A 17,636-nucleotide genomic window follows, 5' to 3' on the forward strand; every position below is an offset into this window, starting at 1 on the left:
GGCGGGGGTGCTGCGTGGCTTGTTGACCTTAGTTCCCCAACCAGGGATGGAACCCTAGCCCTGCCTTGGCAGTGAAAGCACGAGTCCTAATCACTAGACCACCAGGGAATTCCCTAGTTCATTTTTTTTTTTATAGCTTCATAGTTTTGTATCCCACTACACAGAAGAAACATGATTTAACCAGTCTACTACAGATATATATTTAGATGAGTCACAAGTTTTTGCTATAAATAATGCTATTATTCTTTAAGTATAATACAGTATCATCATATCCTCATGAAAATTCACATAAATGGACAAATATATATACTTTTTTTTTTTTTTTTTTTGCGGTAAGCGGGCCTCTCACTGTTGTGGCCTCTCCCATTGCGGAGCACAGGCTCCAGACGCGCAGGCTCAGCGGCCATGGCTCACAGGCCTAGCTGCTCTGCGGCATGTGGGATCTTCCCGGACCGGGGCACGAACCCGTGTCCCCTGCATCGGCAGGCGGACTCTCAACCACCGCGCCACCAGGGAAGCCCTATATATAAATTTTTGATCCACATTTCCAGATTACCCTCCAGGAAAGTTGTACCAATTTACATTACTACCATAAGTATATGAGAATACCACTTACACTCGCACTGAAATAGGATATTATCAAACTTTTTAAAAGTTGTCAACGTCAGAAGTAAAATAAAGCATTCAAATTTTTTGGTTTTAATCTATAGTTCTTTGGCTATCAAAAAGAAAAAACATATCAAATCTTTTATACCTTTATTTTTTCTCATTAAAATTTTTAATCCATCAGGAATATGACCCAATTATCTCCAACTTATTCTCCAAAGATATTCTTTTATAATTAGTTTGCAATGTCAAGGTTAAAATTACCCTACCACTGCACCCAAACACACACACACACCCATTTCAGAGTGTTCTTGTTTACTGATCGACTTGTGTATTTCTAGGCCAGTGCCACACCGTTTTAATCACTGTGGATAATAATTGTTTTGAAATATAGTTGAGTACGTCCACTTCTCATTTTAGTGTTCTATTAATTTTCCGGTTTCATTTTTCCAAGATAAACATCAAAAGCAAACTTTCAAGTTCAAAAAAAAAAAATCCTGTTGGGATTCCAATCAATATATTAAATTCACAACTTAATTTAAAGAGAATTGACCTCTTTACAGTAATGAGTTCCCCCAAAGGGCATGTGTCCCCATTTATTTAAGCCTTCAGAAAAAGTTTACGGTTTTCTTTACATACACCTTGCACTGACTTAGTTACTCCCTACTCCACCCCACATCTTGATTACTATGTGCTATATTTCAGTGTTCGTAAGTTTTATCTTCTGCTTCATTTCCTCCTAGGTGATAGCTAGTTAATTATGCAACCCACCTATGTCTTTTTTTTTTTTTACAAGGTTCTGAAATGGTCTGTTTTCACATCATTTTGTTGTTTCAAGACCTCCGATCTTCGATGACTTAAGTCCTTTATCTCTTAATATTCTAAATAAACACTTTAAAGTTCTTTTCAGAACTTTAAAGTTCTCTTATTTCTACATCTTGGGTGTAAATTCTACTATATGTTATATGACTGCCTTCTGACTGCTCTTTCTTGTTTGCACTGTAATTTCTGTTTTAGATATTATCTTATATGAGAGATTCTCTTACACTTACTCATCCCAATTGCCAACTACACACCATAAGGTGAAGTCTCCAAACCAAGTCTTTATTAGTGACTTGGGGGTCTAACCCTCCAACCCCAATCCTGGCACTGTGCAGGCCTTCTGCTTATTTATCCCTCTTGCAGCCCGCTACAGGCCTCATAGATTTATTTCCACTTTGCTCCTATGGATCACCTCTCAATTTCCTATCCTACAGAAATTCTCCAGCCATCAAAACAACCCCACGTTTTTCTTTTCTCTCTCTCTCCCCCTTTTGAGTGTGGCTCTATATTTTAAAACATAAAATGTATTGTATCTATACCTCTTTCTGGTCCAGTCCATGGGCCAAGTTCTAGCCTGCTACTTATTTTTGTATGAATTAGCTAAGAATAAACATTCTAAAATGGTTGAAAATAATAATTTGTAACAAATGAAAATTATACGAAATTCATATAACAGTGCCCATAGTAAAGTTTTATAGAACACAGTTGTACTCATTTATGTATTGTCTACGACTGCTTTGTGCTATAACAGCAGGGTTGAGTAGTTGTGACTGAAACCATATGGCTTGCAAATTTTAAATATTTACTATTTGGGACTTTACAGAAAGTTTGTCAACCCCATTCTAGAATATGCACTGTCTGTTATGGTAGTTATTACCATATATAGCTACTGAGCATTTAAAATGTGACTAGTCTAAACTGAGATCTGCTCAAAGTGGGAAAATGCATACCTGATCTCAAAGACTTCATATGAAGAAGAGAATTTAAAATTTCTTATTAGTGTTATATTGATTATACTTGAAATATTTTGGATATAATGGATTAAATATTATTCAAACTAATTTCACCTACTTTTTACATTTTAAAATGTAGCTACTAAATAATTTTAAATTCTATGTGGCACATATTATATTTCTCTTGGGACAGTGCTGTTCTAAATGAACTATCAGCCAGCTAAGAGATGACTAAGCAAACCTGGATAAAAGGACTATGATCAACACTCTCTCTCTCTTTCTATTTAACTATGGAACAAAGATGAAAAGATGGGATCAATTTTGCTAAGTTATGCTTTCTTAGAAATTTCCATTTTATTCAGGTTTTCAAATTTATTTGCATAGTTTCCCAGATGGCTTCACAAAGTTGTTCTAAGTTGTGCCAAATCTTTAAAGATCATGTAAGACAGAATGTAAATGAAAATACTCCAAGGCATTAAAAAAAGGAACATTTCTAAATTATTTTTATGAAGCAAGTATATTGATATCAAAACCTAACAAAAAATGCAAAAATGCACACACACAAACTTAAAGACTAACTTCATTATATGTTGATTAAAAAAAATCCTAAATAAAACATTAGCAAATTAAATGAGCTCATTAAAATAATTATATACAATTCTTCCAAATTCTAAGAACACAGAAATTATTCAATTATTAGAATATATCATTCATAAAATTAATAAATACTAATTAAGAGCTTTCATAGATACCAATTTAAAGACATAATGAAAAGACAGGAAGGCATTTACAGTGACAGCAAAAGATAAAATACCAAAGAACAAACTTACTGAGAAATATGCAAACTTACATGAGAAAAACTTTAAAGCAATCATAAACAACACAGAAGCAGACTTGAACAAAATTAAAGATACACTATGTACTGGATAAGAATACTTAATGTCATAAAGATGTTGATCTTCCTAAGTTAAGATTTTAACCTGATCTGGAAGTAAATAAAAGGATTCTAAAGTTCATATGAAAAAGCAAATAAGAACCAAAAATTTAAAACTCCCAAAAGGAAGAGCAATAATGGGTGTCCTAGCCTGCCACATATAAATCATACCACAAAGCATCAAGAAATAAAAAGTGTTGTACTGGCCCACGAGTAGACAGGAGTCAGTACGTTTCTAACAACGAGTAAGAAGTAATGAAGGACAGGAATACAGAAGGCTGAAGAAAACTGGAAAAAACAGGTCCAGAGTGCATGCTGCTACTAGAAGTCATCTAGAAATGTGTGGTCATCTTTGATTAAAACCAAAAATAAAATTTTGGACCTGGAAAGACTTCTTGGATTGACATAGAACAATACACAGTTAAGGGAACAGAACCAACTTAGTATATCCCACCCCCTGCCCCCAAACATACTGATGTTGAGAGAGTTCACAACTTTCCCAACCAGGAAATAAATCAAGGTCAGCCAAAATCAGGTGTAAAAACGGTTCCACGAACATGATAAAATAACATAAATCTATACACACACATTTACCAACGTCATATACCTGGTTTTGGTATTGTACTATAATTATGTAAGATGTAGTCATTTAGGGAAAACTGGGAGGGGAATCTCTTTGTACTCTCCTTGCAACCTCATGTGAATCAGTAATTATTTCAAAATAACAACAACAACAAAAAGCCCAAGACACAAAAACACATACTAATGCCTGAATTGTACCAGTAACACATATGTAATTGTAATAATTCACATTATAACTAAAGACTATAAAGGTCAAAGACTAAATAGCTTAATGAATTAAGGAAGAAAATAATGAAAGAAATTTTCTTGGGATTCCTATTTCCAACCCATTTTAAAAATAAACATTCTGGGCTTCCCTGGTGGCGCAGTGGCTAAGTCTGCCTGCCGATGCGGGGGACACGGGTTCGTGCCCCGGTCCGGGAGTATCCCACGTGCCGCGGAGCGGCTGGGCCTGTGGGCCATGGCCACTGGGCCTGCGCGTCCGGAGCCTGTGCTCCGCGGCGGGAGAGGCCACGACAGTGAGAGGCCCGCGTACCGCAAAAAAAATAAATAAATAAATAAACATTCTGACTTGATATGAACACCCATAACTACACTTGAATTTCCAAGTGTTTGATGCTCTCGACTTCACACTGAGAAAAAAACTTATGTGCTCGGACTTCCCAGGCGGTCCAGTGGTTAGGACTCTGCCTTCCAGTGCCGGGGGTGTGGGTTCAATCCCTGGTTGGGGAGCTAAGATCCCACATGCTTCATGGCCAACAAAAACCCCAAAACATAAAACAGAAGCAATACTGTAACTAATTCAAGAAAGACTTTAAAAATGGTCCACGTTAAAAAAAAAATGTTTAAAAACAAACTTACGTGCTGACAGTTTTTATCAAGTTATAGATTTTTATTTCACCAAGGATACAAATCAAAGCCAAACTCTTCTTCCCTAATCTTCGAATCTTTTACTCTTGCCATGTAATCTACTACTGTTTTATCTCAATGAGATGTTTCAAAAGTAATTAAATAACACCATTCAATAAATACGAAAGGAACATTCTAAACACTTTTAACACAAGATTTTCTAACATTGTCATCAAAATGGTAACTTATAAAGACTCACCTATATGTGGCTGCTGAGCTGTGGCTAATGCATATTGCTGCTGTTGAGCTGCAGTTAACTGCTGAACTGTCAGTGCATTAGTCCTCTGGAAGAGCTATTAAGAAAAATATTAAAGACAAAGATGAGTCTCAGAGCACTTCATTTCTGCTTAGAAAGCTAAGAGTAGGATATTACAAATACACATGTGAATCACGTTTTCAACTACAAGGACGTTTCATTCGATAAAACACTGAACGTTCAAGAATAGCCCTATTCTTTCTGTCAGTGTCTCGCAGCACTGCAGGCTATATTAGTACACAGTTGAGAGGGCTTCTGTAAAGGAGCGGCATGCTCTACCTGCTGCTGGGAGTTGTAGTCGAAAAGGCCCACAGTAGCTCCTGAAGAGTCCATTGGTACCTGATTACCAGGGTAGTCAAACTGTAAGGAATCCAGACCAACTTGTTCCATGGCATCTAGACTCTGAGTTTCAGGATTTGAAAATTCTTCAACAAGTGGTTTATTAGCTGTAGGATTAGGAAGAGGCCCCAATCCTTCTGGGGGATTAGTACTGGGGCCCAGGCGCTCAACTACTTCAGTTGGAGAGGCTTGACGACTTCCAGGAGTACGACTATGTAAACAAAACAGAAATGAGTAAAAGTAACAAGTATGTCAAAAGGTGAAATGGGAAAGTAGGAGAATCATGAAAAAACAAATGGTTGTAAAACACAGAGGGCAAATTAGGCACCCTAGGTCACTAACCATTCCACTTTATCACTTTTTTTGGTTTAATCTAGCTTCCTCTTAAGAGCTGACATGGTTTCATTATTTAAATCTCATTAGTGACCATTGTCCCCGATTCGAATAGCATAAAGATATAACTCAATTTTACAGATAAGGAAATTTGCCAATACCACAATTTAAGCTTAGACTACCCAAAACTTTTGTTTCAAATCAGACAAAATGAATTGTAGGTATGAACAGCAGACTATCAGGTGACAAATATGGGAAGGCTCAAAACCAAAACCCACGTACCATACTCCCATCCTGTCCACCAGCACATAATTTCCCTAACATCTTGCTTAATATTTCAGAAAAAAAACTGGCCATAAAGAATCATATGGCCTTCATGACTTAAGGGTGTAAAATATGCAATACGACAGAAAAGGGCAGTGAACCAAGTCAGAAAGCTGACTCCTGATTCTATCTTTAAGTAGTATTTTGAGCAAATCATTTCATCTTCCAGGCCTCAGTTTCCTTTCTGAGACTGAAGAGGTGACCTTGTGGTTCCAAATAATAAGAACAAAAAGACTATTTGTGAAAACCTTCTATGAGCTCTCCAAAAACCATCTTTATCATACCAAATTGTTTCAGTTTAAATCATGAGAATAGAAATGTAGAGCATATTAATCAAAAATTAAGTATGCACATCAATGAAAAATATAATCCTACACACACAAAAAGCAACTTTCCCCACTGACTAGCCTTCTTAATTTTCTGAAGAAATTTATTAACATTGGACTAAATTTTAAGCACTGACTCTCCTCTTTTTATCAACATCCTTCACAGTCTAAACTTTATTTTCACTTTATTTCTTGACATAATTAATTCTCATTTACAGTCTCTTTCCTTCTACAGAAATATTTTATTTAAGATCCTTTCCCTCACAAGAAACAAGTCTGTTCTGGAACCATCAGTTCATAGTATATTCAAATATAAGTACATTAAATAAATGGCAGTAACTATTTTACCTGGCTTTCAACGTCAGTTGTTACACCTATGTAACTGACCCCAACTTCAGGTGCTTCACACTGGGATAAATTTGCTAACATGTACAGAACATTTCACAAAGCAATTGCTTAATTACAAGAATTGTTTTCCAGATATTTAGGCAGACTTACATTTTATTTCAAAATTAACCATTGTCCTTGCAACATCAGAAGAAATTTCAAACTCCTTTCCCCTTTATCCGCACCTAATTTTTCATATGAATAATCCCAAGGCTTGTTTTTCATTCAGAATATAGGGGAAGAAAAAAATAAAACTGAAAGGGTCCTCTTTAAAATCAGCCAATTAAAAAAAAGCAAGCAAGCCTGCTATAGTTCTTTCATTCCTTTCAGTTCTACTCCAATAATATATATGTGTTGATGATGTATCAGTTAACGTACATAATAATGTGTTACCATAATGACCATATGACCACAGCTGTTAGTTTGAAATGGTTTTATACTGCTGAAGACAATATTGTATCTGAAACATTTTATAAGCAATTTTAAATACATACCCCAAACTTAAAGAGGATAAAATTAGAATGCTACTGAATGTAAAGTTCACATTAATATGAAGAAGTACAGCCTCTCATACAAAACAACTTTAATAGCAAAACGCAGAGAACAGAAAAGTCATTATGCTCTGAGTGGTGCTGTTTTCTTGCTATAGTTAATGGTGTATTAACACTTCAATTATAAATGTATACTCTGCAGGCTTATAGTCGACTCAGTTGTAAATGCACACCCTTGACTAAAACATAGGTTAAGTAATAGCAGAAGCACAAAATCAGAATGAGGTCCTAAAACAAATTGAATAGCATTAATTTCTTGTCAAAAGAGGTTTACTGGTTTTGGATGCTTTTTTGCATTTAAAACAGATAGAAATGGCAGTTTTTAAGAAGCGTTGTTAGTCTGCTTTTGATAATTAAAGGCAATAAACGTAAGCATGTACCTACAACTAACTGATATTCCATGGTTCACAAGATCGCAAAGAAACAGCTTATTTTCAGGTACAGGCCCCAAAGCATCTGACTACTGAAGTATAAAGTATAGGAAATCAGTATGAAGAGACAACTCCCTAATATTTAGATAAATGTGCACTGTCTAATCCAAGTCCAAAGCTTAGAAGAAAAGAAACAATTACCTGTCATAAAGAGACAATAAAAAATCTGCAACTGAACTTAAATTCTGAACTTAAAAACTAACTTTGGAAGTCTCTAATATGTTCCCCCCCTTCCTAATTTCAGCAAGATTAAGTATTAGCACAAACTCAGAGTAAAAGGGGGGATAGGAGATACAATACAGGGATAGAAGGAAGAGGAAACTCTACACAAAGGTGCTCAAGAGCAAACCCAAGAAGAGTTTGCCAAGAAAAATCACAGATTAAACCTAAAATTCACTAAATTTTAGCAGGGAGAAAACAGTTAAAATTTATACTACCATATTAGCAGAAAGGTAACGGCAGCTTCTAACATTATTCCTTCAATGGAATGCATTGTTTTAGACTTTTAAAGAATTGTTTTTTTAAAAAATGGCACATAATCATTAACTAATATTCCTTACAAAAAATTTTAAATCTTCCTCCAGATTAATACAAGGTACAAAGGGAAGTAAAAAAAACCAAAATTGGAAAAATGTCTACATCAGTCACATCAGCTAGTAGCAATAATCCCTAAAGAGATATGCTTTTCTTCTTGAGAAAGTTAAAATCTTACTTAAAATCTTTGCAATCGGCATCCATTCCATTTGGCAAACCTCTGCCATTTATTTTAGAATCATCATCATCTCCTTGTTTAAGATCTCTGTTTTGGTCCTCCTCAAATGGAGAAGCCTTGCCTTTTTGATCTCCTTTCTCAGGTCCATCTGTTTCAGCATCTCTAGTGCCCTGAGGAAAAAGAATCTGTTTGATTCTGAATATTTAATAGAACACAAAAAAAGGCACCATGAGGTGACCTAAAACTATACTATAGTGCATGTAAACAATAAAAACATTGAATCTTATTTTAATTTCATAGTCAACTAATTTACAAAAGGCCAAAAAAATTGAGTACAAACCAGTGATTTATAACAGAAGGGCTAAGGCAACCTTAACTATAGCGGTGCTGGAAAAGCAGTAACACCACAAATGAGATTAAAAAATTCTACTTAATGAATAGATGATTTTGTTTTTTTACTTTCATATCAAGTACTACCATGAATATGCAATTTTAATCTTACAAATTTTGTTTTTTAATTAATATGGTTTTTTTGGTAACATGGTTAAGATTAGAAATATTCCCAGTGGTTATGTATTTCAAGTGGCCAAGACAAGAAAATAAGAGCACCAATAGCTATGAAATTTCCTTTAGTTCTAGGAAGGGCCAGAAAAAGAAACTGGCTTAAAGACAACCAAATAACCATCAAGCAATTTAAGAACCTTTCTTTACTCAAAATACTTACAAAAGTTCCCTTCCTAAATCGAGAATCCAATTTATCAGCAGGAGAAGAACTTAATACATATTCTACCATGCTCACACCAAGGCCTCCACTTTCTGATCGCGGAGACAATATTGCATTTACTTCACTGTTTCCATGAAAACCCTGTCCAGATCTTCTCTGTACCATAATAGGCTGGGACATTGAATGGTCTGTTTGGAAGAAAGAACTCAATTACAAATTCGTACTTTTAAGCTAACAAAATGTATTTACATGAATTAATATACTAAAGTAAGAAAAATCAGCATATTGTTTTATTTTGAATATTACTGTAATCTTTATAAAAAGATCTTCAGTCTGTTGAGACTCACTGGCCTGCGCACATTTCTTGAGAATACAGATTAAGAAAGCCATTTGCTAAAAAGCAGGTAAAAGCCTCTGTGAAGAACAGTCAAACCCAAAGGTCAATGGAGATAGAAACTAACTTGACATCTCCACTGCCTGTAAGCATCTTATTAAAAAGTTCTAAACAATTCAAAACAAAAAACTTTAGAGATAAAACCTGAAATAAAAGTAACTTCTAAACTGGCAGAGGCACTTCTCAAGCTCACAGTTACGTACTGGACAGATTCAGAACACACGGCTGTACTGCTATAAACACAAATGACTAAGTTTAGAAAAACCAGTAATATCACAGAATTTTCTATTCTTGGTGTAAAAAATTAAGTATCACTTAAGATTTTTAAAAAAACACCTTCTAGTCTAAAAGTTTTCCATTTATTTTTAACAAAAAATTCATCCATATGGTACGAATACATTTTCTACATATTTTTGTGACAAAAAGAAAAAGCAATACTTAAGATCTGAAAGCAAAGAAGATACAAACATACTAAAACATTTGAGGAAGAGTCACATAGATTTGCAGAAAAGAATTTTTAAAAGGAACCAATAAGCCACTATTTATATCTGGCTCATATGTGAACACGTACCATACTAAATATTAGGCATCATCCTTAAAGGGCTGAACTATCATAGAGGTATACTCACTCATCATTTTATTAACTGCAATAATTTTTAAATGACTGGTACTTTTGTTAAACCATATTAAAACACTTCCATGTCAGTACCTTTATCCATGAGAGATTAGTCATTATATTTTTCATTCAGTCATTCACCCATTCATTCACAGTTTAAATGTTGATTTACTGTCTCTCCTATGCTGGGCACTGTGCTATGTATGGGGAATCCAAGAACAAACAGTCCCTGACTTCAAAAGAGATGATAGGTGTAACAAGAGGCAATCGTAAGAGAGTAAAAAGCACTTCAATAAAAATAATCCAGGATACTATGGGGAACAGAAACAAAGGGCATCTATCAATTCTTCCCAGTCTTAGGGTGAATCCCAAAGGAAGTGATATGAACAGTAGAGAACAAAAAACAGGTGAAAATGGGGGTGGAAAGAGCATTTCGGTTTGAACATCCTGGTTTCTCTAAGGCCTAAAAGTGCAGGAGAACACAACGAAATTAACAATCACAGGTAACTCAGTTCAGCTGAGAAGGAAATATGTGTATGATAAAATCTCCTGTACTCATGGAAAGAATCGCAGAATGACAATTCTTTTAGGACAAGGAATGTGTTATTCGTATTTGTACATGCTTGGCATTCAATAAATGCTTGTTCAGTAAACAAAATAATCCATTCATTTCTATTTTTCTCATTTCTCCTGGTAAAGACTAATACTCATCTTCAAAACTTTATCCGTACAACTAAAAAAGTTAAGTTGGAAGAGGGAGTGGTACAAGGAATTAACTAAAATTATAAACTTGATGCTAAGAAGATACATCAGGAATATATAAACAGTTGCTTAAATGTTTTATTGCTGGTACTAGTTGTCCTCCAAATATAACATACCAAAGATACTTCCCTACCATCCATCTTGAAAATATCTCTCATTACCATGTTGTGCTCGAGATGTTTTGCTTTGGAATGCTTTAAAAAATTTTGGTTCTGGTAAATAGAGCAATTAACCATTCAACTGTCAAAATAAAAAACCAAACACGTCTATCAACCAAGTTTTCAAGCACATTATTTTAGCAAAGAAAGTGCCTTTTGTGGGAAAAATGTATCCTAGTCCTTATGAGTGCAATCTATATAGGTTAATACAAATCCAGAAAAAAAAATTCCTTGAGGATGGGGATCATATATCTCATTTATCTTTGTATTCTCCAAACCTGGCATATTATATTACATATTGTTTGAAACCAAAGAAAATTCCCAGTATTTTAGTCTAATTTAGTAGTTAGCAAAGTTTTCAATCTTTTTCAGTTTTGACTATAAAACAGTATTAATCACTAAAATTTTCCAGCTTTTCCTAACTTAAAAAAAATTATTTTACCCTTAAAAATAAAATTTAAGACTATACAGGACTTAAAAATCTTTTTAATAATTTGGAGGATAAAAAAGTACCTGGTAATTTACACCCAAAATATAAGGTTAAGTTGATAATTATCATCCAGAAATTTGTTTTTATATTACTTTGATCATTTTGTATAGCTTTAGTAAGCTGCATTAAACTTAGTTACAAAGAGAAAACTTATTTGTAAAATACATGTTCAAAGTTCCATGTGTGTATCTCAAATTTTACTAGTCAGAAACATTTAAAAATATAATCAGTACTATTTTAAGAATATAATTATGCTCTTTAATTTACCAATAGATACTGTCACCCCTGTGAGTTATACTCCTTACACCCAGTTCCTTTTCCCTTAAGAGTTTCTTGGACCTATGTCTCTCTTCACTACTTACGGATATCAAAAACATTCGAAGTCTGCTCCCTTTCTGGGAATTCTACCTTACTAAGGGGGTTTACTTCCTTTGTGGGTGTGGCTGACGTCTAATAAAGTTTGACTGAGCTGCAATTAAATAAATCAGTCACTGTCCATTAATACAACTCAAGCTTAAAAATTCCTATGGTTAATGTGTCCTCTATTTTAACTGACATTCAGAATTTTATAAGCAGTTTAACCTCAGATAAAACTTCTTAATAAAATCTTATTGTGACAAACATTCCTAATCAATAAGTGGACCATTAGATATGAGTTACTTTACATAAGAAAATGTGCATTATAAGGATATATGAAATCCTCACAGATATTGCAAAGTTTCTCCAAATACTGTCTGGGGGGCAGAGTTAAAAGAAAATTCAAGTATTCAACAAATTCAGAACTCTCACACATACACCAATAACTTACGAGAAGTTCCCCATGCAGTCTCTCTCCATTCATCATCTCCAAGAAATATGCCTTTTTGTCCATCTTTTGTTGAATCATCAGGTTCCCAAAATTTTTTGGTAGGCAAAAGCTATTTGGAAGGGAAAAAAATATTTTATTTAAATTTTATTCTAATTACAAAGAGCTAAAACATAGAGGAAAGTAAACTTACCACCAATAGGCACAAGTTAATTTTCAATGCTAATGAAAATTCAGATGACCTATTTCTTAATTTGTCCAGTTAACAATAACTCCCCACTTATGCTTAGATACTGGCTCTAATAATTCTAGACCTGAAAAGTCAACTTCAGACTTTTCTACATTTTTCAAATGGTTTTACTGTCATGTGATATTTTTTATAATTTTTTTCAAAAGACTTACTAAATTTCTTAATACAGTAACACAATAAAAATATCTAAACAAATGATTAAAATTTTTCCTTTACTTCCAAGTATTGCCCTTGGATCACCTCCTATCCTACAGCTTCAATGATAGAAAATTTTCATTCTTACTTCACAGTGCAATGGAGGTGAACTTCACAATTCTTCCTAGGTCCTCAACACTAACAATCTATTGATCCCAAATCAGGAAGCTATGGGATGGCAGAAGAGACACATAGAAAAGACCCTTAAATACTTTTTGAGGTAACAATGTCAAAGCCCTGTGCCCTATCCTATACTGTTAACATACACAAGCGTATAAAAATTGTGTTGATATAAGCATTCAATGATGATTCAAAATGTACATTTAGCCAATTCCTAATGAGACTTTAACGTTCATCCAGGTCTCCCCTCTCTACCTTTCCTGACACTCAGAGAAGGCAAACTGAGGATATGTTTGTTTGAAAAGAACAGACTGGTTTGTAAGACATGCATTTGACATTTAAATAAGCATTTGTAAGACACCCATCCCTCTCAGCCCATAATTAGGTCCTCATAATCAAACCTGTATATACTTCTATTACTACACTTATCACACTAAATTACCTGTGTTTGCCTCCTTAAGGGCCTGGTGACCTTATCTTCAGAGAGCTCACAGAGAGCTCACAAATATAAACTAACCATAATAAAATGAACTTAGTGAAACCTGAATTGGGTCTGAGAGATAAGACTGTATGTGTGTTGGGGGTTTAAAGTGTGAATGTGGGGAGGACACAAGAAATTATGAACAGAGGCACAACTTGAGAAAATGTACAGTTTGTAGAATAGGGTGTGAGATGGAGGAACAGATGTGGAAGCTGATGTTGTTAAAGCTATCTAGGCAGACTGTGAGGAACCTCAAAGACATGCTAAAGAAATATCAATAGTATATTACATTGAAGCAACAGGGACTCAAGAGAGGATGGCAAGAGTGACACTGTTTCAGAAAACAATTCAAGTTGTAAGTTCTAAGAATGATGGATAATCTAGACTAGAGGCAAAGAAATCGTTAAGGAGAATTACAACAGAGCCAAGACAACAAGAACTGAAACAAGGTACTGGCAGAAAGAACTGAGAAAATAAAATGGATTTCAGAAACATTCAGGAGAGTCAACAGAATATGAATAAAAATAAGGGGAGGTCTGGGACTCCCCTGGTGGTCCAGCAGCTACAGCTCCAAGATCCCAATGCAAGGGGCCTGGGTTCGATCCCTGGTCAGGGAACTAGATCCCACATGCTGCAACTAAGAGTTTGCATGCTGCAACTAAAAAGTCCCGCACACGGCAACGAAGATCCTGCATGCTGCAACTAAGACCTGACACAGCCAAATAAACAAACAAACAAACAAATAAATATTTTTTAAAAAAAGGGAAGGTTGATAAAAAGAATAAAAGTTTAAATGTGGGTAACGAGGTAAATGATACTACTGACCAAAACAGAAAAAATAAAACAACAGGATAAGCGGCTTTGGAGGGAGGAGGGAAAATTCAATTTGGGCATATATCCCTAGGATCTTTTGCTAAACTAAATACTGTTAATTTTACTGCTATTTTAAGAAAGAAAACTTTTTGCATGTTAGGATCTTCCTGAGCTGCAAATGATTTGTATTATAGACATTTTATTTACTTATTTTTATTATTTTCAAAGATTTTATTTATTTATTTTGGCCATGCTGCATGGCTTGAGGGATCCTAGTTCCATGACCAGGGATCTAACTTGTGCCCCTGCAGTGGAAGGGTGGAGCCTTAACCACTAGACCACCAGGGAATTCCCTAAAGTACAGACATTTAAAACAATAATCTGCTCTAATAAAGATCCCGGTAAAATACAACCTCTGTTGCTACGATTTTTAAAAATCTCACTATAAAAATTTCATGAAAATATTCAAACAAAATGTAAATCTGATAATACAGTACTAAAACACTGCACTTGATATATTTAAATAATTGAACATTTATTCATAGTAAAACCCAAGTTAATCCCTTTGAAGTACTGTATAAATAAGCCATTTCAGGCAGAAGGAAATGGCTCCTGAGCAAATAATGCTTTTATCCCATACTTCATAAAGAAAAATGTTTTAATAGCAAAATAAGGATAACAAATAAGAAATCAGAAATGAAGTTATAACAACTTAGTAGAAGCATTTATTACAGACATAGAAGTGGCTGAAACAAACTAACCTTCTGAGGTAAGAGAAATAATAGAATCTTTTTGAGGAGCCTATTCCAGTCTTTTGGGATAAGATTCCATGTAGTACAGTAGTACTTCATAGATCACTGCTTTGACACCCAAACTATAAAACTGGGGGCGGGGGGAGTCTATGTCCAGCACTTACCCAGTGTGCTTACTTTCTGCCAGGCACTGGGCTATGAATGTCTCTTCATTTTGCAAACATTTATAAGTTATCACGGACCCGGCAAACAATTTAGTAGTTAATAAAATTAACACTTTTCCTAACAAAGGCCCTTATCACCATTCTAGAAACAGCTGTGACAGTACAGACACTGATTTCAAATATTTTTAGAGAAACTACTGGCTTGTGACCAAGAATTAAGTTAAAATGGACTAAATATAGGGGGAGGCGACAATTCAGGATATCCAGGATAGAACAGTTAAAAAAAAAAAAAAGAAAGAAAAGAAAAGATTAAGTGGTACAAAGGTTGGAATAGCAATAAAAGTAGTGTTTTGCCCCTGGAGACTCTTTTACTATAGTAGAAATGGGAGAGCACAAAAACAAGGGCTAAGAGATCTTGAAGATCTGTAAAACATATTATCCAAATACTGTTTCATATTAGTTCCCTAATTCACAAAAGCTCTAAACCAAGGTCAAGCAACTCAGTATTTCTTGTCAACCTATTCCTCCATCCTTCCAACTCAGAAATGACTGGGTGGACATACAAATTCATCCCTCCACTAGCCACCATTTTATTAGTTCTTTCCTTCAAGAAGCACTTATAGCTTGCCCTTTTCCATCTCCAAAGAAATCAGTCAACACCACAGTATACTACCGCAAAATAAATAATTATTAAAATTCCTGCTAGAATTTATACTACGAGGTGCACTTACACTTCAGATTTTTCTAATACAAATTATTACGCAAGGGCTCCCCTGGTGGCGCAGTGGTTGAGAGTCCACCTGCCAATGCAGGGGACACGGGTTCGTGCCCCAGTCCGGGAAGATCCCACATGCCACGGAGCGGCTAGGCCCGTGAGCTGTGGCCGCTGGGCCTGCGCGTCTGGAGCCTGTGCCCCGCAACGAGAGGCCACAGCAGTGAGAGGCCCGCGTACCGCAAAAAAAAAAAAAAGATAATATTGTTATGTAAAATCACCAAGCCAACCAAATTAATACAATCCTAAGGATTAAAAGAACTTGAAGGCTCTATGTCTACATTATAGTGTTTATATAACATCTAAACTGGGACACTTCTGAGAATGGGAGTGCTATTAACAATTATGCCACGAAAACACGTATCTGGACAGTCTGGGCAAATTAGGATGTAAGGTGACTGACTCTATTTACAATGGAAGGTCATAAAAGATAGGCGGGCATAGATGCTAATAACCAAGTGTGTAGAACAACAGCCACAAGGGAACTCCAGAATGATGCTTTTCCAGACTTTAATCTTTTCCGTTAATGAAAGATATCAATACTTAATGTTTTCAAATCATACTACTTCCCCAAATCTTCTACATTCCCAATATCCCTTAATATCAGCAGCAAATGTTATTAGATGTCATCACTTCCAATGGGAAGCAGTACTGTAAACAGTCAAGGCACTCAAGAGTTCAAACTGCTGTTCAAGCTCTGTTACTTGGTATTGGGCCAGTTAAGTAACTGTTCTGAGCCTCAGTTTCTTCATCTGTGAAGTAAGGATAATAATAAAGCTACTGTTACAGAGTTTTCTATGAGGCAATAATGAAATAATATAAGTAAACTACTTAGAACAGCATCTAGCACGTGGCAAACGTACATATTACGTACCTTCACTACGAAAAGTATGAATCCTTTAAGATTCTAAAACATGAGTAACACGCTGGCCAGCAACATTTAACTGGCTGATTATTTTAAATGATTATAAGAGTATTCATTACAAAAATCTTGTCTATAGCTGTTTGCCTTCTTTTTTAGTTTGAGTATCCTGGAGGATCATGAAACTACACTACTTACATCAATAAAAAACAGTTGCCTAATAAAGTCACATTTTGCATAAGGAAACAGAATCAGAAGTTAAATAAACTATCCAAGATTACATATAAGATTACATATATAGCTAGTAAGTGGCAGCATTAGGAGCTGAAACCATAACTGTTTAATTCTAAAGCCCATTTTCTTTACACTTAACTACCACAGAAGATGGTTCTTTCCAATCATAGTCTAACTCATCAATATTTCTAAAAATATTCAGTTATTAAGCCACGACTAGCCACAATGAAAAAAATAAAACAGTTCAAGATGTTATCAGGATATTCAGACTATATAATGTGGGAATTCATTAGAGTGGATGAAGTTTATGATAGAATGTCTAAGATAGGGATTTATAGACATTAATGATAATCAGCTATTTAAAACAGCTGGTTTCCATTCCAGTTATCCCTAACAGCTCAGATCAGAGCGAGAGCATTTGGGAGATGTATGTGATTCATACAAAAGGCTATTCTTATTACTACCTTCAAAGAAGTCAGTCTTTCTCACTAGTGATACAGCAATAGTGACAGACCGGAGAGAAAACAGGAGTCTCCTTACTCTTCTCTCCAGTACATTTTCCACCTCACCATACTACCT

General features: G+C 35.0%; 1 protein-coding gene across 11 annotated transcripts in view; it reads right to left on the reverse strand.

Annotated features, from left to right (window-relative positions):
- The window catches only part of PUM2 (pumilio RNA binding family member 2), a 93,792-nt gene that overhangs the window by 52,100 nt on the left and 24,056 nt on the right, over positions 1 to 17,636 (reverse strand). For all 11 annotated transcript variants that reach the window (XM_082642070.1, XM_082642064.1, XM_082642063.1 and 8 more), the window contains 5 exons: positions 12,418 to 12,526; positions 9,190 to 9,377; positions 8,466 to 8,635; positions 5,342 to 5,612; positions 5,006 to 5,099 (listed from right to left, as the gene is read on the reverse strand). In XM_082642070.1, the coding sequence (XP_082498196.1) occupies positions 5,006 to 5,099; positions 5,342 to 5,612; positions 8,466 to 8,635; positions 9,190 to 9,377; positions 12,418 to 12,526 (832 nt within the window). The remainder of the gene's footprint in view (positions 1 to 5,005; positions 5,100 to 5,341; positions 5,613 to 8,465; positions 8,636 to 9,189; positions 9,378 to 12,417; positions 12,527 to 17,636) is intronic.

The sequence above is a fragment of the Mesoplodon mirus genome (assembly GCF_964341445.2).
Source record: "Mesoplodon mirus genome assembly, chromosome: 14".
NCBI classification, from domain to species: Eukaryota; Metazoa; Chordata; class Mammalia; order Artiodactyla; family Ziphiidae; genus Mesoplodon; species Mesoplodon mirus.